The following is a 26252-nucleotide window of genomic DNA, read 5'->3' as shown; positions in this document are numbered from 1 at the left end:
TGTTTTTTCTTTGTTTTTTGATTTTTGTTTTTGTTTTTGTTTTTGTTTTGTTTTTGGCTTTTTGAAACAAGAGTTCTCTATATAGCCCTGGCTGCCCTGGATCTTACTCTGTAGACCAGGCTGACCTTGAACTCAGAGATCCACCTCCTCCCGCCTCTACCTCCAAAGTATTAAGATCAAAGTTTGTCACCACTGCCTGGCTTATTTTAATTTTTTAAAAAATTTAGACCCCTTTAGTCCTCAAAGAACCTCCTGATTTTGAGTCTCCTTCCATCTCCCTCTCCCACTCTCTCCCCTTCTGTCTTGCTTTCCCTCCCCCTCCCCACCTCACCCTCACCCCCTCTCCTGCTTCTCACTCATTCTATTTTATTTATTATTATTTTCTTCTGATTTGGGTTCCCCTCTTTGTTGATTCTCCCTTAAAGTATGTAAATCCATCAGGAAGCTTCAAGCCAAGTATATTTCAGTTAATATAAATGCACAGCTTATATTTATTCACTCACTTGAACGCTGGCAACTACCAAGAATGTGCCTTCCTCGTAGAAGGATGGTTTTCCTTCTCTGTAGATATTAATAACCATTAGCTCCTCAGTTAGGAGTGGAGCCTTGTCACCCCTCTCCCACCCATTCTAGAATGTTGACTAGCTTGATTTTGCTCAGGCAACTCCAACCACTGTGAATTTGTGTGTGCAACAACTGTCATATCCCAGACACGGTTTTTCAGAGTTCTCCATCCCATATTCTGGCATTTAAATTCTTTCTCAAATTCCCCCATCATATTATTTCAGGGAGCAAAGCCTCATCTAAAGAATATTCATGTTGAGGACACCCCCCTTTTCTGATTGCACTTCAGTCACAAAGAAGACTGTAACTTTGCAAATCTGCAAACCGCTAGCCACCTGTTAGAGGAGATGGAGGGCCTAGGGTCTCCTGGTTTCAATATGTGATTCTTTGATCTCTGAGTTCAGAGTACACTGAAAATGGACCACAGCAATATATATCTTACAGTGACCATGAGAGAGGAGGTGCTGCTGCAGATATGGTGGCCTGAGCAGGAGTCTGGTCTGGATTTTTATACTTTTCCTCTTCCTACAGTGTCTGATTCAGTTGAGTTGGCACTAATGATAAGAACACAGCCCCACACAACTCTGGTAGCTGTATGGGTATTCTTTTCAGGCCCACCTCCCACCCTTTCCAACCCAAGACAAAACCAGCATATTTGTGGCTTCTACAAAGTAATATGACAAGCCAGATGTGAAGCCAAGTTGGATTTGTATCTTCATCCCTCCTCTTGTCTCCCCTCCTAGTTCACATGCATGTGATTTCTCAACTTATGATGGAGTTACATCTCAGTAAAGCAAGGATTGTGTACTTATAATTTTTATCAAATTTATTGTATTTGTCTGTGGTATACATATAGGGGTGAACACATGCCTAGGAGTGTCCCTGGCATTAGAGACCTGCTCATAATAATTGGTTTCCATTGTGGACTCACATCTGATTCCTAAGTGCAACCAACAGTAGCTTTTATATTACTTAATTCATTCATGTGCGTGTGATGCTAGAACAGAACCAGAGCTGCCTGCTAGTATGCAAGCATTGTACTATCTGAGCCACATCCACAGTCCCTTGCTCACTTCCTTAGATATCTGAGGATATCTCAGTTTTTATTTTCATATTAATGATGAATAATGTTTAGCATCTTTTCATGAATGTGAATGCATGTGTGTGCACAGGTATATGTGGAGACCAGAGGACAACCTCAGATGTCATTCTGCAGGAGCCAGTTCATTTTATTTTGCACTGGACTATGTTCTAGTACCATTTGTTGAAAGGACCCTCCTTCATGTACATCCCCACTATTTAAGTCTATGTCCTTTAAATTGTAGATATGATAGGTGGATATAGGTTAAGATTTTAATATTTCTGGATGATTCTATTTCTGAATCTGCTATCTGGTAAGGGTACTTCTGTGTTTTTGTCTTAGAGATAAAATTCTTGGAGACCATAACTATGTTAAGCCTTCCTTTGAATGGTTTTGTCATAAATGATTGCTTTGTGCAGTACTAAGGATTGAATCTAGTACAGTGCACAAACCACACAAGTACTCTACCACTGGTCCACAAAACAGCCCTCTTTTTATGTTTTGTTTTTATATACTTTGAAAAATCATATCTTATTTATTTATTTATTCATTTATCCTTTGTATGATTGTTTTGTCCGTGAGCAGCATACATGCCTGGTATCCAGGAGGGCCAGAAAAACGTATCACATGCCTTTGAGATGGAGTTACAGGTGGTTATAAGCCATCTGATATGGATGCTGGTAACAAAACTCAGGTCCTCTGCAAGATCAGGAACTCTTAACCCTCAAGCTTAGCCACTATCACTGTAAGCCACCATGTGGATGCTAGGATAAGAAGCCAGGTTCATTGGAAGAGTAGCCTGTGCTCCTAAACACTGGCCATCTCTCCTGCCCCACTTTGAGACTCAGTTTCACTTAGTTTTCCAGACTTGCCTTGATGTCACTGTGTTTGTAGACATCATTGAAATTGTAATCCACCTGCCTTCAGCATCTGAAGTATCTAGGATCCCAGGTCATGCCACTGGACCCAACTACTTGATTATATTTACAGCCGTATATGCCAGAAGAGTATCATGTACCATAACACTGTTATCATAATAGCATCCTAAATACTGTTCTGGATTAGCATTGCACAGATTATCACCAAGTTAGAGGTACCAGTAATTCTTTTAACATTTATTTATGTGTATACCTGTGCCTGAGAGTATGTAGGTACACCACATGTGTACTCTACCTGCAGAGACCTTAATAGGGTGTCAGATCCCCTGGAGCTTAAGTTACAGCCAGGTATGAGTCCCCAAGTATGGGTACTGGAAATCAAACCTGGGTCTTCTTCAGGAGCACAAATTATTAACTGCTGAGCCATCACAACAGCCCCATCAGTTATTCTTTAGAGTAGTAAATCTCTTATTTTTCAAGTATTATTGCAGTGGTCTTCAACCTGTAGGTTGCAACACCCTTTGGGGGTGGGCAGGCAATGACTATCACAGGAGTGAGCTAAGATCATAGGAACACACAGATATTTATATTTGTATTCATGAAGTAGCTAAATAGCAGTAATGAAAAATCAGTGAAAGTAACATTATGGTTGGAGGTCACCAAAACATTTGAAACTGTATTGCATGGTTTAATCTTTGAGACCATTGAGAACCAATGCAATATTGCTTTAATTATTCTTTCAATGGGGTGACAGATAGAATGAGCTTATACTGAAAAGCTTCCTGCTCTTATTTAACACCCATAATGAACACAGTACTATGTGATAAATTAGTGAACAAATGTATATATTGAGATAGGCAGTGGGGTGTCTGTGTGGAATCCAGATTTGGACATCAGGTGTCTTCATCAATTACTCTTGATTTTAGAGAATGAATTTCTCAGTAAACCTGGAGCTCATCAAATTTGGCTAGGCAAGGTGATCTGAGGTCCAACAGTCCTTACTCCTAGTGCTAGGATTCCAGGGTTGTGCCATCACATCCTGCTCTTTTTGTTTCTTTATCTATATTATATCTTGACTTCAGTTTCTCCCACCTCCCTTACTCCAAGTCCCCTCCAACACACACACATTTTCCCTCTTCCCTATATCCACTTTTCCCTCCTTGTCCTTAAAAATGAATGAATAAATAAATAAATAAATAAATAAATAAATAAATAAATAGTAAGCCTCGCAGAGATAGCAACTAAAAGCAGCGTATCTTATTGCAATAAGACAATAAGACTAGGCACTAATCCTCACATCAAGGCTGGATGAAGCAACCGACTCCTAGGAGGAAAATCTTTCCAGGTATAAGCAAAAGAGTTAGAGACAGCCCCTGCTCCCTCTATTAGGGATCTCACGAGAACACAAAGTTACACAACCATAAAATATAAGCAGAGGACATAGAACAGATTCCATGCAGAGTCCATAGTTGTCCCTTTAGTCTCTATGAGCCTCTGTGAGCCTGACCTTGTTCACTCTGTGAGATGTGTTCTCATTGTGTCCTTGACCCCTCTAGCTTCTACAGTCCATCTTCTCCTCTTCTGTGAGGTTACCCTGGCTTGACCTATTATTTGGGTGTGGTCTCTACATCTACCTCTCTCAGTTGCTGGATGATGCCTCTTAAGACTATTAGCACATGAAACAATTTATAAGAATAGCAGAACAATCATTAGGAATTATTTCATCGACTTATTATTTTCTTTTTTTCCTTTCTTAATTTTTTTCTTTATCTTTTCTTTCATTGTTTGGTATTTTGTTTGATTTTTTATTTGGGTCTATCCTTGATGTCTTTGATGACCAGCCTCTGGTTTCTGGTCATGGGCTCCCTCTCATGGTGTGGTCCTCCAGTTGAACCAGTCATTGGTTGGCAACTTCAAGTTCTGCATCATCATTATCCCAGCACAACTTGAAGGCAGCATATATTATAAGTTGAACGTTGTGCGGCAGCATACACTACTTCTTACAAGAATGCTGAGGATGCAGCTTATGTCCCTACACTTGTGAAGCAAACAGTTCAACTCTACCACCTTCCCAGGTATTTTCACCTCTGCCCCTCTTTTTATAACTCAACCGCTTGCCTGATTTTCTCACAGATTCTGTGTCTCTCTTCCTGAAGACAAGATGGCATCTTTCAGTTCAGATTTCAGCCTTGTATGGTACTTGAAAGAACTAAACCAGAAGGAATTCATGAAGTTTAAGGACTTTCTCATACAGGAGATTCTGGAACTGAAGCTGAAACAGATTTCTTGGACTGAAGTGAAGAAAGCATCTCGGGAAGGTCTTAGCAACTTACTTCTGAAATGTTATGGGGAGAATCAAGCCTTGGATATGACCTTCAAAATCCTCCAGAAGATCAATAGAAAAGATCTCACTAAGAAGGCAACAAGAGAGATTGCTGGTGAGTTGGTAAAAGCGGCTTTAAAGAGAGTGAGGTTTCTGTGATACTTTTGATAACTATTTTTCATGCCCATCTACCATAGGGCCAGCAGGTTTGATGGAGCATTATTCTCCTTGAGGAAAGAAGCAGTTTCATGTAGATACGTTAGAACTAGGCTACGGAATCCAGTTTTGAGTGTAGCATGTCCTAACCTAGATGGTTAAACTTTTGCCCAAGACATTAGTATTTCCCTCAAATCTAAGTGGAAGAATTAGCTTTGGAGTGAAATGGCGCATGGTGTATTTAGGCTACCATGAACAAAAAAACCCTTGCATTAAATCACATTTATGGGTTCTAGGAAGATGGCTCAGTTTGCAAGTTACTTGCTATATAAACAGGAGAATCTGACTTTGTATCTCAGCAAACACATGAAAGCAAGACATGGTAGCAGTCTGGCCAGTTAGCTTAGCATGCCATCTTCTAAACTAGCTGAAAATAATTGTCTCAAACAATTATATGAGGAGGGGGTGCTGGAAAGATTGTTCAGTGATTAAGAACATCTGCTCTTACAGAGGACCTCTATTCAATTGCCAGAACCTACACATTGTAGCCCAAAGCAATTTGTAACTACAGTTTCAGGGTGTTTAATGCCTTCTTCTATCCTCTGAGGGTAGTATACACATCTGATGTACATATATGCATGTAGACAAAACCATCTATTCACCAAAATTTTAAAAGAGAATATCTTTTTAAAAGCAGAGAGCAACTGAAGAAAGTACCCAATGTGAACCTCTGGTCTCCACATGCATATACACTGTACTCCACCCCACTTATCCTCCCACATATATATCATGAATGTATTTGAGACAGATATGTAATACAGTATGAAATAAAATTTCTCAGTCTTTGTTATTGTTTTAACAAGCAAAACTTATAAGATCAAAGCCATGTTTCATGAATACTATGATCCTAAATTTCACACTTTTATTTATCCTGGTATAGAGACCATGGATGCATTAAGGTTTAGTTCATTTCTTTGTCTTTGACATTACAGTGTCTTACTATGATAAGCCTATATGTACATTTTCTTATTTAATGTTTTTCCTAAGTTCATTCTGCTTGGAATTCATTTTGTGGCTAGAATAGTAATTCAGTCTATATTTGTTAAAAATTTGTCTCAGTGCTGTTCTTTCTATGCAACCTTCTTCTGGGATTCTAGTCCCACATATTAAATCTTTAATTCATGATCAAAATATATGAGAACAGTTAGAAACTATATTATGTATATGTGAGAGCACCTGCATGCATGCATTGCCTCATATTCTTGGAGGCCAGAAGACATCAGATTTTCTGGTACTGGACCTACAGAAGGTGGCTGCTACCATGGGAATGCTTGGAACTAAACCAGGTCTTCTGGGTGCTTTTCATCACTCAGTCATCTCTTTACCCTCATGTATTATATCTTAATATAATGCCTTATGTATATTTCTTTTTAGTTTTCCTCTGAGCTTTAGGCTGGATTTTGTTTCTAACTGTCCTTAGGCTCTTCATTCCATGTTCTCTTTCTCATCAAAAACAAAATCAAACTGTTGACATTTTTTTACTTTTCTCACATTTATTTTTTATATGTACATATATGCACACTTGCATTTACCATCGTGTAGAAGTGGAGTCAGAGAATAACTTCTGAGAGTTAGTTCTGCTTCTGTTATTTGGGTGTCAAGGACCAAACTTAGTTCCTCAGACTTGATGAAAAATGCGCCTAAAACAACTTACCAGCCCCATCCATGGATTTTTAAACTTTGTTAAGACCTTTTAGGAAGGTATACAATTTGCCTTAATTATCCAAAGTTCCCCCTGATGCTCAACCTCCCTTTTATGTTTTTTACATACCTTTTAAAACTTAAATTGGTATACTTGGCTGACAATGTGTTTAAGTTGGTATGTGTTTATCATTGTTCTCTCTCTCTCTCTGTGTGTGTGTGTGTGTGTGTGTGTGTGTGTGTGTGTATCATTGTGCTTTGCTTACAGTGTTCCCCCACTGTGATTCTCCATTTACTTTTTTTCCCTCCTCTTAGTTCTCTTTGGGCTCCCTAACAATTCTTTGTTTTGTTTTCTTTTGTTTTCATGCCGTATATATGGGAGATTGTTTATGTTGAAATTTTTAAGGTATTTTTTCAAAGATTGCACATGTATGTGGGAGAGGGGCAGTTCCTGCAGAGGCCAATCCCTCGGAAGCTGAGTCATAGGCAAATGTGAGCCACATGACGTGTGTCCTAGAAACCATTCTCAGGACTTCTTCCAGAGTTTCCAGTGCTTTTAACTCCTGAGCCATCTCTCCAGCTCCATTATTATATATTTTAATGGAAGTGTGATGGTACCTGTTTTCATTAATATGTAGTCAATCTCTTGTTAATAGTAATACCATTTTTCATTTTTGTGCTGTCATGGAAACCATGTGTAACTACACTCTGTTAGGTGTATAGATCTGAAATGTGACAGGGGTTGACAGGCACTGATGTTTGAGTTTGTGGAAGCAGTGCAGTCTGCCACACCTGCTTTGTGTTTCTGCTGTCCTAGTAGAGCAGCTGTGCACAGCACAGTGTTGTATTTGGCCCAGAGTATTACTTATGAAATCCATACTTTTGAATTTGAATGAATACACTTATTAAGTACATAGCAAGTCAAACTAAATAATAAATAGCAAATGATAGAGCTAAATAGTAGGTAGTTACTTGAGTGAGTGGATAGGTAAATAGATAGATGATAGATAGATAGATAGATAGATAGATAGATAGATAGATAGATAGATAAATGGCTGGATAGATAAGCCAATAGGTAGATAGACAAACACATACATACATACATACATACATACATACATACATACATACATACATATTTAGACACATAGATAGTAAAATATCAAAATTGTCCCTAAAAACTTCTGGTATAAATTGATTGGGAGATACAAATCCTCTTTAAGGCAGTCAACTGCAGCACAGAGAATATCCTAAGAAATGATATTCCCTAATAAAAAAGCAAATAATGGTAAGAAGTTACATTTTCAAATCAGGATCTCTTAATGTCAAAAAAAATTTTGCTCTCACAACATCCAACAGAAACCAGATAAGGAAACTGGAGCCAGTTAGAGCCTTCAGTTGAGCTGTCTCTCCATGGCTGAGTGTCCCACTTTTCTAGTGCCTACTACTTTTCCCAATGCAGGCCATTTTATATCATGAAGCATACAGTCATAAAATCTCCTAGAAATGGTTTATGATTTAGCTGATCTCTAGGGTGTGATACTTTTACTTTTGAGCCCTTTTGTTCTCTACACTTCCTTTTATGGAGTTGGGAATCAGCCTGTTCCCAAACAAGAATCCAAGGAGGCACTGGTCTTACACATGCTTGGGTCTGAAATGGGAGAAACGGCAACCCCACTTCAAGCGCTAGCTTCTGAAACATTACATAACAGTTTAATAGTATAACATTCCTGAAACACACAGAAATGCAACTGTGATCCAGGAACAGTAAAAAGCTCACATAAACAAGCATTGCTCTGGGCCCACAGCTTACATACTCCTAAAATCATACGTCATACAAGGGCTAAAGAAGTGACTCAGTGGCTAGGGGCATGTCTCACTCTTGCAAATGACCTCAGTTTGGTTCCTAGTCCATGTAGTGTTTGTTGCTCATGGACAGAGTGTATTTAACACCTCTGACTTCCACAGGGACCAACAATCACATAATTAAAAATAAAAAAATTAATAGTACATTCTGAGAATTAAACTATTGAAATCAAACAATATTCAGGCGAATGTTTAATTTAACTTTGATACGTTGTAGATTCTTCCACCCTTGGACTCACTGACTCAGAAAACTCAAAGCTTTATCGAGAACACTTGAAGAAGAAGCTGTCCCATAATTGTTCCAAAATGTTCAACATCAATATTCAAGATTTCATTCTGGAGACAGTCATTCAGGATGACTATGATACTTTTGAGAACCTTCTTGTATCAAAGGGAGATGAAAAGAAGCCACACATGGTGTTCCTGAAAGGCATGGCTGGAATTGGCAAGACGCTGATGTTGAAAAATGTAATGCTGGCCTGGGCAAAAGGTCTGGTGTTTCAAAACAAATTCTCATACACCTTCTACTTTTGTTGTCAAGATGTGAAGCAGTTGAAGACAGCAAGCCTTGCTGAACTTATCTCCAGAGAGTGGCCCATCTCCTCAGCTCCTATAGAGGAGATTCTGTCCCAACCTGAGAAACTCTTATTTATCATTGACAGCTTGGAAGGGATGGAATGGGATTTAACCAAACAGGAATCGGAGCTGTGTGGTAACTGCACGGAGAAGCAGCCCGTGAGTTTACTGCTGAGCAGTTTGCTCAGGAGGAAGATGCTCCCCGAATCCTCTTTCCTCATCTCCGCTACCCCAGAGACTTTTGAGAAAATGGAGGACAGGATTCGGTGCACAGATGTGAAAACAGCAACTGCATTCAATGAGAGAAGTATTGAGATATGTTTCCACAGATTGTTCCAAGATAGGAACACAGCCCAGAAGGCCTTCAGTTTGGTAAGAGAAAATGAGCAGCTATTCACTCTGTGCCAGGCCCCTCTGCTCTGCTGGATGGTGGCCACCTGTTTAAAAAAGGAGATAGAGAAGGGAAAAGACCCAGTCTCCATCTGCCGACATATCACTTCCCTGTATACCACTTATATCTTCAATTCATTCATTCCCCAAAGTGCCAAATATCCAAGTAAGAAAAGCCAAGACCAGCTGCAGGGCTTGTGTTCTCTAGCGGCCGAGGGCATGTGGACCGACACATTCGTGTTTAGTGAGGAGGCGCTCCGGAGAAATGGAATCATGGACTCTGACATCCCCACACTATTGGACATTGGCATGCTTGGAAAGATCAGAGAGTTTGAAAATTCTTACCTATTCCTCCACCCATCGGTTCAGGAGATCTGTGCTGCCATCTTTTATCTGCTAAAGAGCCATGGAGTCCACCCTAGCCAGGATGTGAAAAGTGTAGAGACAGTCTTGTTTATGTTTTTAAAGAAAGTAAAAACACAGTGGATTCTTTGGGGCAGTTTCATCTTCGGCCTTTTGCACAAATCAGAACAAGAAAAGCTAGCAGTGTTTTTTGGCTACCAGTTGTCCCAGAAAATACGGCATAAGTTATATCAGTGTCTGGAAACAATAAATGGCAATGTAGAACTCCAAGAACAAATAGATGGCATGAAATTGTTTTACTGTCTGTTTGAGATGGAAGATGACGCCTTCCTCGTGAAAGCAGTGAATTGTATGCAGCAAATTAACTTCGTGGCTAATTATTATTCTGATTTTTTTGTTGCTGCCTATTGCTTGAAACGCTGTTCTACACTGAAGAAACTATCCTTTTCAACCCAAAATGCCCTGAATGAAGAATTAGAACAGCAGTATAGGTGAGTCCATCCACTATCTTTCTTTTCAGTCCGATTTCCTGAGTCTGTCCATGTGTGTTTATGCTTTATACAGACACATTCAAAACTCACCCACACTGATTGTCCAATGGTGAGTTGTCAGCCTAAAATCTACTGACACACAAACAACAAAAACAGACTCAACAGGTCGTGTGGGTGTGTGTGGGTGTGTGTGTGTGGGGGGGGTATATATATATCTATACTGTATTATGTTTGCATATCCATAAACACATATATATGTATGTATGTGTAAACAAACAATAAAAATGCTGTTAACTTGATTGTTAGTGGCACAGAATATTTCAATTAAATTTTTAAAAATGAAATAGCACTCATAAGAGGAAACAAGAAATTCACCTGTTTTAGCAACAGTTTCTATTTTTTTTAAGATTCACTTTTATTTTGTGTGTTTGTGGGTGCGTGTTAGTATGCACACATGTGAAGATGGCCTCAGTGGCCAGAAGAAGTCATCAGATCCTCTAGAGCTATAGTTAAATGCCAGATGACTAGCCTGGTCCCCAATGCATAGGAAGCTCAGAATCCTCTGGCCTTTTCCCAATAGGTATTAACTGTATCTCTACGTTCACACACTATAACAGCTAACCTCACACAGACCTCGCCACTGGTCTAAGAACTGCAAATGTCAAATGACCTTAGGTGACTACAATTACTTAGTATGGGAGTCCAATTTCTACATTTATGTGTTGTGAATGGCTTAACTTTTTATCAAAGAGTACAATCTAAAACCTCTGGCAGTTTTATCATCTGTTTATTAATATTTTATGGGTCTGAATATTTTTGTCTACATGTGTGCATGCACATGGTGTGCATACTGTAACCATGGTGGCTGGAAGAGGTGTTGAATAGCCCTGGAATTGGAGTTACAGATGGTTGTAAGCCACCACATTGGTGCTGGAAACTGACCTTAGGTCTTCTTCAAAAAGCACAAATGCTCTTTACTACTGCGTGATCTCTCCTTCCCCTTGAATTAACTTTCTAACAATGAAATATATTATTTTCTCCTCTGTTACAGGGAAAGGCTACTCATTTGTTGGAATGATATATGCTCTGTGTTTGTAAGGAGTAAAAACATCCAGACACTCCAAATAAAAGACACTAATTTCAGTGAGCCAACTTTTCGGGTCTTGTATGAATCTCTGAAGTACCCAAGCTTCCCTCTTAGCAAACTTGTGTAAGTTAAAAGTAGATTGTGATTTAATCATAAAACCAAAGTAACAGTCTAGCCTTCCTACCATCTCTCAGCTAACTGCATAAATGAAGGCTTGTATAGTCTAAAGTGGAATCTCACTGTCTTGACACCTCTAATGTTTGTTGCTGACCATTCTTCATTGAGGGATGTCCCAGGAATTTTAGGATGATGAGAGCATGTGCAGGGCTCTGCATTCTAGATGCCAGTAGCTTCCTCATATGACAGCCAACCTTGCCTCAATATGTTTCTCAGAGTCCCACATGGAAGGGAAAACTTACCCAGTTTGAGAAGCACTGAGATGGTACCAGGCTACAAAATTAGAGTTATGTGGCCAGTATGGATAGAAGATCTTGTCAAAGACAAGAGCTCAGACTAGATAGAAATTAATGGATACTTTTCTTCGCTCTGCAGGGCAAATAATGTGCACTTCTTTGGTGATAACCACATGTTCTTTGAGTTGATTCAGAATCACAATTTACAGTACTTGGACCTCAGCTGCTCATCCCTGTCCCCCAATGGAGTGAAACTATTGTTTGATGTCTTGAACCAGGCAGAGTGCAACATAGAAAAACTTATGTAAGTTTTTGTGTTCTCCTAGCTCACTGACACCCCTCAAAGGAGGCATCTTAATTTTGATCTATCTTTCTGTGACAAAAATGGTCTGAACTAAGAAGTAATTAAAATAATCTTTTACTGGATTCAAATTATCAGGTTATAGGCTGTTGCTGTGGGAAGCCAGGGGAGTGAAAATGGGAAACATCACATGAACAATCAAAAGCAAAGAGTGGTGGATTGATGCACCCATGCTAGTACTCAACTCACTTTCTTCACTCCTATATAGGTCAGTGTCCTGCTTCCTGATGAATGGTGCCCTCCACAGTGGGCAAGACTTACCACTATAGTTAACTTAATTTGTCCATAAACATGCTCACAAGTCTTCCTCATCTAGAGAACTCATCATTGAGACTCCCTTTCTATGTGATTTTTAGATTGTGTCAGGTTGACATCAAAACCACCACAGGACAACAGCTTTTAATTTGTGCACTTGTGTCCTATTTTTCTACTGTTCATGTATAGATGTACTCACTTTAGGAACTGATCACAACTAGTCAATGAGATGGATCAGTGGATTAAGGAAGTTGCTGCCAACTTCAACAATCTGAGTTCTATTCCAGAACTCACATGGAGAGAACCAACTTCCACAAGTTGTCTTCTTTTGTTCCACACTCACCACATTGTCTTTTGTATGTTATAGCATATGTACTTGAACATGCACATACAATGTGCATAATTGCAATTGATAGTAATTTTAAACACTGGGTTGTTATGACAACTTGTTGCTCTATCAGAGGACCACAGTTTAATCCTCAGCCGTGACTGTCTGTAACTCTAGTTCCAGAGTTCCTTATACCTTCTGATATCTACAGACACATGTTATACAGTGCCCAGACACATGCAGGCAAAACACTCCCATGTGAAATGAAAACAAATAAGTCTAATTTACATTTTATTTAAATTGAACTGGTTATTGAATATGAAAATTAATTTCTAGATGGGTAATCTACTTTGGAAATCATGGATTTAGTTCAGATTTCATGGCTTCTGACCTACCTAAGAACTCAGAACTCTCACTGGTACATATAAGGTCTATGGTTACATGACTCCATTTGCTCAAAGATGGGTGCTTCCTAAACTATTCATGCCAGGTGTTCATACCTGAAAAGTTGAAATTCTGACTAACTATAAGCTGGTTGAAAAACCCATGGCTATTGGTTATATCTAGATGGATCTCAGATATTGTTGGTGGCACGAATTTGATTCAAATGGGTGTGAGGTGCTTTACATATAAAGTTCAATGATGAACAGGGTTGTAGTATTAGAGGCAAGGATAGTGTTTCTTGGTTTGCAGCTAGTGACAGAAAGACAGTGCTAATGAATATGGAGGACTACAGTTCTAGGTATGTACACTTTCATTCTATTTTTCTGTCCTGGGCACTGTTATTCAGTATGGTTCTATGATAACTATACTTTGTTTTCCAACAATTAAATTTATTGAGCTTTACAGCAAAAAAAAATTTTAAAATAGTAGTAAGTAACAGAAAGTAACCACAAATAGCTAGCAAATTATCACCAGATCATCACACATCATCAGAGTCTAGGATACCCCAATGAGAAAGAAAACTAGAGAGATCCTCATATTAGAGGCTACATATATCCAGCAGAAACTGACTTGGGAAACCTCACTGAAACAGTCAGAGAAAATCCTGATCACCTGATCTGAAATGAGGAACAGGGTGTACATTTTGGACCCCAAGTAAAAGAAGAAACAACAGCAGATAGGTAATATCGGCAAATAGCATGAATAAGAAAGGTGCTTCAGATCATGCAGCAGAAATAACTGGGTAGCTCTTGACACAGCCTTGCTGGAGTTCCCCATTGAGAGTTCCAGGTAGAGTAGAACATTCTCTCCACCCATGAGTTCCTTCCTTTCTTCTCTTTCATAATATATGCCATTATCATGCTGTGGTATAAACAATAGTAACTTTGGTTGGTACTGGCTTACCATACAGCCATTCTCAGGAACACAGTGGTTTTACTCTTGGGCTATACCATGTGACTTTTATCTCTACTCCTTATGAGAGATCCAGAGGGGCCAGTTCATCCCTACAAAAAGTGTTAGAGGACATTCTGGGAATTTTGGCTGGGAAACCGGGAAAGGGAATAACAATCAAAATGTAAATAAGAAATACCCAAGTTAATAAAGATTTAAAAAAAGAGTTCAATTTCAGCCAGCTTAAACAGCACATCAAAATTTACTGAGATAGCATATGTTATATATGGTATCTTAAGGTATTCACACACATACACACCAATAAATAAATTAATTTTAAAACTGAGCTAGAAATATGGCTATGTAGGTTAAGAGTCCTTGCTCCTCATGCAGAGAAGTATTCACACTCTGCGCCATAGCTTACAACCTAGTTCTAGGGAATATAGCACTCCCTTCTTGTCTGTCTAGGCACCAGCCATACATTTTGATGCATACATAAACATGTACGCAAACATTCATTCACATTAAAAATAAACACTTTTTTGTTGTTTAATAAAGAACATTGTCAATTTCTGAGAGGTCTCAAACCTTCATGTGGATAACAAGAAAAAATGTCATGAAAACAGAGAAAAATATGTTATCCTTTCCCTTACAGGGTAGCACACTGTAAGCTTTCACCTGATGACTGCAAGATCTTTGGCTCCATCCTGATGAGCAGCAAGACATTGAAAATTCTTAATTTGGCATCCAACAATTTGAACCAAGGAATATCCTCATTGTGCGAGGGTTTGTGCCACCCAAATTGCGTTCTGGAGTACTTAGTGTAAGTGGTGTAAGGAGGTGCACCCTGGAAGAACTGTGGAAATAGTATAAACCTTGCCTTTGTTTACTAGAATCTGCCAATTTTGTAGCTGAGAAAAAAGCCTCAGTGGGTAATGGTACATTCTATGCTGATAACAGCAATACTCAATATCTGTTATTGTAGAGCTGAGGACTGAGGATAGTTGGGTCCTAGAACTTAAGGATTAGCCTTATTGCTGAGTTCCAGTATCAAAACAGGGTAGAGGGCCACTGAGGAAGACATTATCATCATTCTCTATCCTCCAAATAAAAAAGCACACATGAAATATACACATTGTTAGATTTCTAGACATCACAGACATACAAGGGACAGGCTAAGACACTGCACCCTAATCCAATATTGTTTATTCCACAATAGTGAAGGACAGATCATTTCTTGTGGGAAAGGGATACCTGTGAAGGATGGCTATGATTCTTAATGGTGCTGATGTGAAAATATTGTTTGCACCCTAACAGGCTAGAACAATTATCCAGTCTTTCTTTCCTCGGGCTCAAAATGCTGCCAAAGTGTGCCTGAGAAGTTCTGCCTTCTTTTGTCCTACAACTGTCATAGATTCTATGTTGACCTGCTAACTTGAAGAAGGTCATCTATAGTAATCCTGTCCAGAGACCAAGGCATTTTCTCAGACATACATAGACAAATTAATCAGTTATAATATCTTCCCATTGATGCAATCCCATTGCAGAAATTTCAAACACAAACCTAAGAAACATAGAAAAGTACTTGGACCTGGAGAGATGGTTAGATGGTTAAGAACACACACATTCCAATTCCAGAAGACCCATTTGTTTCCTAGTATCCAACTTAATAAACTTGTACTAGCTCTATGTCTGAAGAATCCAACAAATTTCACAGGCTCCCTCACTAACATGGACAGACCAAACATAGCATTCACAAATGAACATAATTAAAAATAAAATATTTAAACCATGTACTCCTGCATATATACATCATGGTTGGTTTCGCATCCCTGTAGTTACTACTATGCAGAAGGCTGAGACAGGAAAATTTCAAATTTAATTTCAATCTTCAAAACAGTGCACATAAAGGTGGAAGGAGAAAACCAACTCTACAAAGCTGTTCTGGGGCTGGAGAGATGGCTCAGCAGCTAAGAGCACTGACTACCCTTCCAGAGGTCCTGAGTTCAAATCCCAGCAACCACATGGTGGCTCACAACCATCTGTAATGGGATCTGATGCCCTTTTCTGGTGTGTCTGAAGACAGAGACAGTATAATTAATATATAATAAATAAATCTTTTTTAAAAAAAGTTGTTCTGACTTCCACAGGCATACCTACCTACACACCACATGTCATATACACACATATAAACAAAAATAATCATTTAACTTTTTAAACTGGTTTTGAACTTAATACTTTTAGATTTTTCTTAGTTATTCCCTCCTCAACATGGTAGAACAGTTAGTTGGTGTTTAAATGTACTGTATATTATAAGAAAACTGGAGGATTTTGAAACCAGTACACCTTGTCCAAAGTTTGGACAGGTTTGGACACATGTTGAACTGAACTGCTCTTGAGTACATGTTGATTTTTACATGCACAGTGACTCAGACCCCCACATGCATGCATTCTGCTGATACCCATACTTACCAATCAAAAGATTGTAGAATAGACTAAAGTTTGTATAGCAGGTACATAGCACTGTGTCAATAAATTGTTCTTGGAATGCAGAATGGACTCTCAACTGGGACAGTCACTGAGAACAATGCCTATGAATCTATTGACATCATTTCATACTGAATGTACCTCCCTTGTAACTATTGTTAAAAGGAATGGGTAGGCAAACATAGGAGAAAATTAAGGTCTTTTATACCTCATCAGAGAAAGATGATTTAGAGATTTAGATGAGGCCAAGTGATTTCATATTGACAATACCTATATATTTCATATGATGATTGTTAGTGTTACCTGTCAACTTGGCACAATGGAGAATCACTTGAGAAGTGAGTCTCAATGAAGTAGTGTTTAGATCATGTGGGCCAGTGAACATGTCACTGAGGAATTGTCTTCACTATGCTAATTGGTCTGTAAAGACTGAGCCCCTGGTGGACAACACCACTACCCTTAATTTGGGCCCTGTATTATTTAAGAATGGAAAACATAAATGTATGAATTCTCTGTATCCTTGTCTCTAGATATATGATAAGCTATTTGAAGTTTCTGCCCTCTTGTCTTCACACACTGAGAGAGTACAATCTGGAATAGTGAAAAACTTAGAGCCTCTCTGCACAATTCATTTTGTAAGGATAATTTTTATAACAGCAACAAAATTGAAACTAAATCACATACACAATGTTTTGCAAAATATACTTTTCATACTGTTGATTACACAAGATAACATTGATATGGCTACCTATACTACAATAATGACATGGCTTTAAAGAGTGTCATTAGAGTCAGTGACTGAGGCATTATTAAGATTTTATGTTAAGGTCTTCCAAACCTAAGCATGTTCAATAATTTACCCAGTTACAATACTAGTTCTGACATGAGTCAAAAGAAACAAAGGGTGATGTGTTTGGATAAACCAGAAGTTCATCCTCTTGCTTGAATATTTTATTATTGTTATTGTGTGTAAAGTTGTGGAAATGTTACATTTTCACCCTTTACATGCCCTTCCTTTCCTCCTGCAGTTTGGCCAACTGTTCCCTCAGTGAGCAATGTTGGGACTACCTTTCTGATGTTCTTAGGAAGAACAAAACTCTGAACCATCTAGACATCAGCTGCAATGACCTGAAGGATAAAGGAATCAAGATTCTCTGTAAAGCTCTGACTCTCCCAGACTGTTTCATGAAGTCACTATGGTAGGTTTCTTCGAGCTTGGTCTTAGAAGCCCTGTTTAGAAGTCAAGAATTTTCAGGGTAGAATCACTCCTCTCTGGTTCCTGAAGACACTTCCTAAGGACAGATCTGTACCTTGACATCTGTGTCATGGTTTATTTGTGACTATATTCTGAGTGGCTGCACATAGTGGGTGCTAGAAGATAAATAGTGATTTCCTTGTAATCTCTGTGACAAAATATCTAACACAAGCAAATTAAGGGATGCAGGGTTCATTGTAGATCATGTTGAGGAATGGTCTAATCTTTACTATTAGAGAAAAGCTACAGTGATAGGAGTGTGTATAAAAATTCTTCTCATCTTTGTGGATCAGGAAGCAGAGTGTGGAACCAAAATCAAGGTCTAGGATATAATCCATAAGCCCACACTCAATGGTCCACATCTACTTGTTTGATGTCCCCAATATTCCATAAATACAACAACTTCCCAAAACAGTGGCTCCATCTTGGAAATAAGTGTTTAAACACAGGAGTCTGTAGAAGATATTTCAAGTCCAAAGAAAGAGTAAAACATGGAAGAGGGTATTTTAAAATACGTGTGTGAATTAGTGTAGTTGACAATTCTACTTTGAAAGAGTAAACTGCAGTGTAACAATAATAGGAAGAGAAATGACAGAACTCTTGATTTCAAATTATAGAATTGAGAGATTTGGGGGTAATTTAAGGTGGTTGTTGTTTTGATCATGCCAAGTGTTGCAGGATCAAATGGCTTTGGGTGACAAATCCAGATGTGAGGGACTTGGGAGAACACTCTTACCTCATCTGTTGTGAAATCTCAGAGTCCCAACGTTTTTGTCCTCTCTAAAAAGAGGAAAAGGAACAAAATGAAGGCACATGTATAGTGTGTTTTCCCTCTTATGATGGCTTTCTAGAGCCCACTAAGATATCATATAGGATATATTTTGAAAACATTAAAGGTATCTATGAGAGAAAGAACTGGAAGAGCTTGAAGGGGCTCGAGACCCCATATGTACAACAATGCCAAGCAACCAGAGCTTCCAGGGACTAAGCCACTACCTAAAGACTATACATGGACTGACCCTGGACTCTGACCTCATAGGTAGCAATGAATATCCTAGTAAGAGCACCAGTGGAAGGGGAAGCCCTGGGTCCTGCTAAGACTGAACCCCCAGTGAACTAGACTGGTGGTGGGAGGGCGGCAATGGGGGGAGGGTGGGGAGGGGAACACCCATAAGGAAGGGGAGGGGGGAGGGGGATGTTTGCCCGGAAACTGGGAAAGGGAATAACACTCGAAATGTATATAAGAAATACTCAAGTTAATAAAAAAAAAAGTATCTATGATTCCCTTGAGCTGTAAAAAAAGAAAAGAAAAGTTATTTTAAAAATATAAATCACTTAATTATTCTCAAAATTCTGAATATTTATTTAGAAATTCATTGGGAGAGCAAACATCAGTTTTCCCCAATGGAATAAAACTTAGTATATCATCAATGGTCTAGGGTAGGCCTCATAATCAGGAATAATTGGCCAACATAAAATGGACTGTTTCTTGTGCTTTACTTGTTCAGTTGGTTTAGCCAAACTAGGCTAGACTGAAATAACATGTTTTCTTACTTCCCTTGATGTAAGTATAAACCTTGAGAGATACACATTTATCCCTCCTACCCCTGCCTTATACATGTTTTGGGTTAACTGTAATGCCAGACTCAATTTTTATGAGTTACCTATATTCAATTATTGTTTTAAGTGTTATTTAGCATAATATTATTTTAACTTTTGAAATGATTTTTTTGCATCACCTAATATATATGTGCTTCTGAGTGTTTGTGTGTTCACGTGCCTGAGGAGGCTTCAAGAGGGAATTGGATCCCCTGGGACTGGAGTGAAAAGTGCTTGTGAGATGCCTGACATGGATTCTGGAAACAAAACCTGGGTCTTCTGCAAGAAAAGTGTAGCCTTAACCTCTGAGGCACCTCTCCAGCCCTCTGTTTTAACTTCCATTACAGTGTAATGTACATCATATTATATGACATTTTAAATATCTGAATATGCCTGGTAAACTCAGTGTTGATGGCCTATGGATCACTGAGAAGATAATGTTTTCTGAATCACTGAGTGCTGTCTTCAGTTTTAGGCATCATTGAACTTTGTGAAATGCTTCCTCTTCAGATCAGGGAGTAACCAAAGTATTGTGATCTTTCTCTTGAAGTTTGAAACATTGTCAAATCACCACTAGGGGCTGCCAGGACCTGGCTGAAGTACTGAGGAACAACCAGAACCTGAAGCACCTACATGTTTCAAACAATAAGCTAAAAGATGCTGGAGTGAAGCTCTTGTGTGATGCTATAAAACATCCCAACTGCCACTTAGTGGATCTAGGGTGGGTATTATCAAACTTGTACCTGTCTCTTTGAGAATGGCAAAAGGGAGGTGATTAATACGCACCAAAGTAAATTAAAATTCACTAAAAGTAGTTAGGAGCATTGACTGCTCTTCCAGAGGATGCAGGTTCAATTCCTTGAAACCACATGGTAGTTTCACAGCTGTCTATGGTTACAGTTTCTGGTACCCACTACCTTCATACAGACATACATGCAGGCAAAATACCAATGCACGTAAAATAAATAAAATTCCAAAGGGAAAATAGAGCAGTTAGCTGTGGTGGGTGGGTGATTGATGGTTGCAAGTATAGATGAATGCTTGACTTCATGGATGGAAGACTGCATAGATAAATAGATCTTACTTGGGATGGGAACATATATGGATACTGGATGCATGCACAGATGGTTGTATGCATGCAAGGATGGATGTCCACCAAAGATGACAGGAGTGACTAGATCACATCCCATTGACAAATTTGGACTAATGGATGTGACAACTGCTTTGGCTGCCATGGCAAAAATAGACCGAGTGGGTCATATAGTAGGGGTTTGTTGATAAAGACAATTGCAGATGCTAGTAGTGAGATTATGCATCAACAGGGATGGTTCCTTTAGATGATCAATACAAGAAATATACTCCCGAATCTTTCAATGATGTCAAAATGGTTATCTTCTCCCTGTATTTTCACAGTTATACAAGATTAGATCCCACCTGGTAGTCCTCATTTTATCTTAGTTGTCTCTGTGAAAACTCTATCTCCAAATTTAGTACCATAGGACACTGGGGATTAGAACTTCAACACATGAATTTCGATTGTATGTAGTTTAGTTTATGGCAGAACGAATCTCAATGGTTCAACTCAAAAGGTTTCAAGGTGCCTGAGATTGTAGGTTTAGACCTTCCCAACCCTTGTTTCACTGTATTACCCAGTGCAAGGCCCAATGTTATCCCATGTTCTGGGGCTAGAACAGCAAACTATTAGTTTACCACAGACACCAATAATGAGAATAAGCTATTGTGGTCACATCTGCCAATGAAGGGAAAATTTATTGTTATGAACACTGGGCTTTTGAGAGACTGTCCAGTCCACAAAGGCTACGGACTGGGCATAATCTAAATAACTAAGTCACCTCCCATTCATATTCCTTCTCACCATGACATAGAACTGTTACCTTTTTGTTTTTTATAGGTTGGAGGCCTGTGAGATAACTGGTGCCAGTAGTGAGAACCTTTCTTTTGCTTTTATCCAATGTAAGACCCTGAAGAGGCTCACCCTGAAGGGGAATGCCTTCGAAATCAGTGGGATGGTTTTCCCTCCAAAGTTCTAAAACAGCAAGTGTTCCATTCCTTCACTTGGGTAAGCTGGCCTTTGTTCTTCTTGATAAGATGAGTCCTTGGGGATAAGATGGGATGAACTGAGATCTGAAATGTACAGCTATTAATATAATCATTGAAGACAGAAATAATAGCTGAGGGAATGTCTCAGTCCATAGAATGCTTTTTATACAAGCATAAGAATCAGAGTTGCATCCCCAGAAACTACCTAAACCTAGTTTTAAATTTCCCATTGTAATCCAGTACTGGAGAGGTAAATATACGAGGATCCTAATGTTCACTGGGCATCAGTCTAGTCAAATTGGTGAGTTCCAGAACCAATGAGTGATCTCACCTCAAAAAATCAAGAATGATACCTGAGTTTAGCCTCTGGCCTCTGCCTGTTTATACACAGTAAATAAAAGTAACTCAATAATAAGCTATTTGGTTGCACCCATAATAATCCTGCAAATACCACACCAGTAGGCATACCTTATCACCAAACTTCACCTCTCCCTGAAGGAGTATGGGGAGTTAATTGGTGTTTGGGGAGGGAATGCCATAAAGGATTATTAAAATGTAAACTAAAATATATTCAAGAAACATTTTCTCACTGCCTGAAGGTGTATGTAGCATGACTATTAGATTAAGCCCTTCCTTTCCCTGTGACTGGTGAGGCCCAATTACTGGTGATAGTACTATTATAAGGATAATGGAGAAATATACTTGTAAATATAACTTTGTTTATGCAAATAGTCCTGACTTAAGATTGTTTAGATCTACAATAGAAAAACATGCCTGGTCATTCACTTTTTTTCTTCCAACACAGTACTGAGCAATTATATGAGATGACATATTAACATTTTAACATTTTAATATAAAATGGTCTTTGTTAGGTGATCTGATTTTCCTACCGAGCCTAATGTTAGGGATCTGAGAACATTTAAAATAGACTAAGGGAACTAGGGTGGTCTGATTTATAGATAGAAATTTACATTATGTATTTATCATATACATGGGATTCAGATTACTTTAAGCATAAGGTATTTTATAGGTATGATATACGCTATATAATTTTATTTTAAAAAATCTTCAACATTCATCCCTGTGATTCATTTTTCCCACTATGGTCTTCAAATCCATATGAGATCAAGACAATTTCAGTGAAAGCATGTAAGTGCAGGTGAACATGTATACACATGGATTATGTGCACAAATGTGGAGAGTAGAAGACAACCTCTAATGGCCATCTATCATCAGATGCCATCCACTTCAGTTATTTTTGATATGGAATCTCTCACTGGAACCTGAGACTAACAAATTCTGTAAAGCTGGTTAGCCATCAAATTATAGGGACCTGTCAGTCTTTGTTTCATTGGTTCTTGGACCACAGTCATTTCCAGTTTTTTTTTATGTGAATGATGAGAATTAGCCTCAGGTCCTCATGCTGGTATAGCAAATATTTCCTGGGAAAGTCATCTCCCCTGGCCCACAAGACCAGTGTCATTTTAAATAGTTATTAGCCACTCATTTCTAGGAAAGTGAAACCTTATCAGAATGTCCAAACTTTTGACATTCAAAATGGCATACCACCCCCTCCCACATGCACACATAATTCAACTGTGTAGTTGGTTTACAAAATAATCTTATTTTTCTGTGTAAACTTATTCTTTTGTGCTAGACCTTTTCATAGCTGCAATCTTCTACATGTGGACCATGAGTTGCAGGTTGAATATGTCTATCAGATGTTGGATTAAAATATTTATAACTGTAGTTGTATCTCCTGGGAGAAAGCACAAGTTCACTTCCTTAAGATTTACTCTTGCAACACCCCCTCTGCCCTGGAAATGTTGAGTGCCTATAAGATTTCTTTCTTATTTTGTGTTGGTTGGAATTTGAGAGGGTACAAAGCTGGAGTGGTAGATACATAAGGGAGTAGAAAGAGGTGAGTTATCTGGAATTTTCTGAGCTTTCCAGGTTTTTACTTCTTTCCAATTCAGTCATGTTTACTCTGCACTCTGGGGCAAGGTATCAGTTCCTCAGATTTGATCTTCAAAGTATCATTATTTGACATGAGAAATTAAAAAAATATACAGGTGTCAGGTAATGTAGTAGATATTATGAAACCAAGTAAGTTTCTATGGTGTCCTCTTGCCCCACCATGGATAGTCTCAGAAAGACATATACTACAATTAATATATGCCCTAGGAACATGGTTCATTCCTATAGGACAAAGCTACTTGAATCATAAAAATATACATAATGTGATGATTTGAATAAAAGCACCTCTCATAGTTTTAGAAGTTTGAATATTTGATCTGCAGCAGATGTTGCTATTTGGGTAGGTTTTGGAAGTGTGACCTTGCTAGAGAAAGTATGTCACTGGGACAGGTTTTGAGATTGCAAAGCTTCATAGTGAGTTTTCTCCACATCACGCTTATTTCTCAAGATGTGATTCAGCTTCCTGCTCCTCCTGTCACTCTTCCCTGCCACCATGCAGGTAGACTTTTTCCCTGCTGGAACTATAGGTTATTTTAGGCAAATAGGCCTTTCCTCCTGAATGTTAATTAGTCATGGTATTTTACTTCAATGATAAAAAAGGAATTAATACAGACCAAAAACAGAGACAGTAAGCAGAGAGAGAGAGAGAGAGAGAGAGAGAGAGAGAGAGAGAGAGAGAGAGAGAGATCATGCATGAGAACAGTTAGCTAAAGGGCTAAGACCAGACAGTCAAATTATGAAAAGAATTATTGTTTGGGACTTAAATTTAAAAAAAACCTCAATCATTTTTCAAGTCATCTGTGCAAAACCCTAAGGCTTAGATGGACTCATTGGAATCATTTCACCATTCTGGATGTTGGCATCAAACTGAATAGACTACAGTCGAACAATTGAGGTACAAAATTCATAGCATAGAGATGGTCAGAGCAGAAACTGCTCAGAGACTCAGTTAGGTAACATTCTTGCAGCAGAGTAGAAGAACCTGATCTTCAGCATCCACCTAAAAATTATTGATTGTGGTCTCATGTCCATAATCTTAGGGCCAAGGAGAAGGAGGTTCCCTTAAGGTTATTGGTCAACCAGACCATTGGCCAACTTGAATGGCAGGTTTATTGAAAGACAATGTCTCAAAAACATAAGGTAATAATAAGATAATTGAAGAGTCCTGATAATTGACTTCTGGCACACACACACACACACACACACACACACACACACACACACACACATACACATAGGCAAACCAACATATTAATATTTTTCCTTAATTTTTAAAATTTTATATGTATAGGTAATTTGCCTGCATGTATATTCTAGCTTTGAGGACAGAAGAAGGTATGAAATGGCTTGGAAAACCTAGGTCCTCTACAAGTGTAGCCAGTGCTCTTAACCACTGAGCAATCTTTCCAGTCTCCAGATCAATTTTTATGAAAGAGTATGGATGTTGAACACCATCTCATAGCATGGATATGTCACCCCATTTAGAGAGAAAATCATCATCTCCTTAACTTGGCCTTAGGAAAAAAGTATAAAGGGAAAAAGAAATTGGGAAGCGCAAAAGGAAGGGTAAGGATCTAGGGAAATGAGTCTTCAGTTAAGAACACTTGCTGCTCTTGCAAAGGACTCAGCCTCAGTTCCCAGCACCAACATGACCGTTCACAACTGCTGTAACACTGGTTCCAGGGGATCTGGAGACATCTGACTTCTACAGGCACCTCCACACACAGGGAACACAAAATAAACTCACACACACACACACACACACACACACATACACATAGGCAAACCAACATATTAATATTTTTCCTTAATTTTTAAAATTTTATATGTATAGGTAATTTGCCTGCATGTATATTCTAGCTTTGAGGACAGAAGAAGGTATGAAATGGCTTGGAAAACCTAGGTCCTCTACAAGTGTAGCCAGTGCTCTTAACCACTGAGCAATCTTTCCAGTCTCCAGATCAATTTTTATGAAAGAGTATGGATGTTGAACACCATCTCATAGCATGGATATGTCACCCCATTTAGAGAGAAAATCATCATCTCCTTAACTTGGCCTTAGGAAAAAAGTATAAAGGGAAAAAGAAATTGGGAAGCGCAAAAGGAAGGGTAAGGATCTAGGGAAATGAGTCTTCAGTTAAGAACACTTGCTGCTCTTGCAAAGGACTCAGCCTCAGTTCCCAGCACCAACATGACCGTTCACAACTGCTGTAACACTGGTTCCAGGGGATCTGGAGACATCTGACTTCTACAGGCACCTCCACACACAGGGAACACAAAATAAACTCACACACACACACACACACACACACACACACACACACACACCTTTAAATCATAAAAGAGTGAATTAATTCTGTTTATTTTTTTTACATCATTTAAGACTGTGAATTACTGACTTTGATAATGAATTCCAGGCATTTCTGCTCTCTGAGGAAAAGAAAAATTACTTTTTGACCATCAGAAGCAGTGTGGAAGCAGAAGAAGAAAACAAGGGTGAAAATTCTGATGCAAGAGCCATGGATGTATTATAAATTCAAAGTATTCCCAGAAGAAAAACAGGAGGATCTTTATTTTGTTTTATTGTATAAAACATTACAGCTCACTAACATTCCAATGAGATACGATTTCTTTGTACCTTATTCAGATGTGTTTTGCAAGATAGATATGGCTTTTTGTTTGAACTACAGTTTCAGACAGAGCAT

At 38.6% G+C, this 26252-nt stretch overlaps 1 protein-coding gene across 3 annotated transcripts; it reads left to right on the top strand.

The window, feature by feature from the left end:
* The first annotated feature begins 4684 nt into the window (after positions 1 to 4684).
* Positions 4685 to 25937, top strand: Nlrp4f (NLR family, pyrin domain containing 4F). Of its 3 annotated transcripts, XM_039095958.1 has the most exons (8): positions 4685 to 4961; positions 8817 to 10389; positions 11441 to 11599; positions 12029 to 12193; positions 14824 to 14991; positions 17684 to 17854; positions 20060 to 20230; positions 21422 to 21560. In XM_039095958.1, exons 1-8 carry the CDS (start codon positions 4685 to 4687, stop codon positions 21558 to 21560), a joined length of 2823 nt encoding a protein of 940 aa, XP_038951886.1. The 3 variants fall into 3 exon arrangements, with proteins under 3 accessions (XP_038951886.1, XP_038951893.1, XP_038951895.1); XM_039095965.1 differs by lacking the exons at positions 14824 to 14991; positions 21422 to 21560 and adding an exon at positions 25931 to 25937 and having other exon boundaries at positions 8817 to 10383; XM_039095967.1 differs by lacking the exons at positions 14824 to 14991; positions 17684 to 17854; positions 20060 to 20230; positions 21422 to 21560 and having other exon boundaries at positions 8778 to 10389; positions 12029 to 12197.
* Positions 25938 to 26252: the final 315 nt, after the last annotated feature.

The sequence above is a fragment of the Rattus norvegicus genome, chromosome 1 (genome assembly GCF_036323735.1).
Source record: "Rattus norvegicus strain BN/NHsdMcwi chromosome 1, GRCr8, whole genome shotgun sequence".
NCBI classification, from domain to species: Eukaryota; Metazoa; Chordata; class Mammalia; order Rodentia; family Muridae; genus Rattus; species Rattus norvegicus.
The sequence above is the reverse complement of the archived record's forward strand: the minus strand, read 5'-3'. Positions and strand labels throughout refer to the sequence as shown.

Excerpts from the sequence above, each read along its gene's own strand:
- Nlrp4f (XM_039095958.1), top strand. The coding sequence starts at position 4,685 with ATGGCATCTTTCAGTTCAGATTTCAGCCTTGTATGGTACTTGAAAGAA. Across the intron at positions 10,390-11,440 it reads GAATTAGAACAGCAGTATAG|GGAAAGGCTACTCATTTGTT; the intron begins GTGAGTCCATCC and ends CCTCTGTTACAG. Across the intron at positions 17,855-20,059 it reads TGTTTCATGAAGTCACTATG|TTTGAAACATTGTCAAATCA; the intron begins GTAGGTTTCTTC and ends TTTCTCTTGAAG.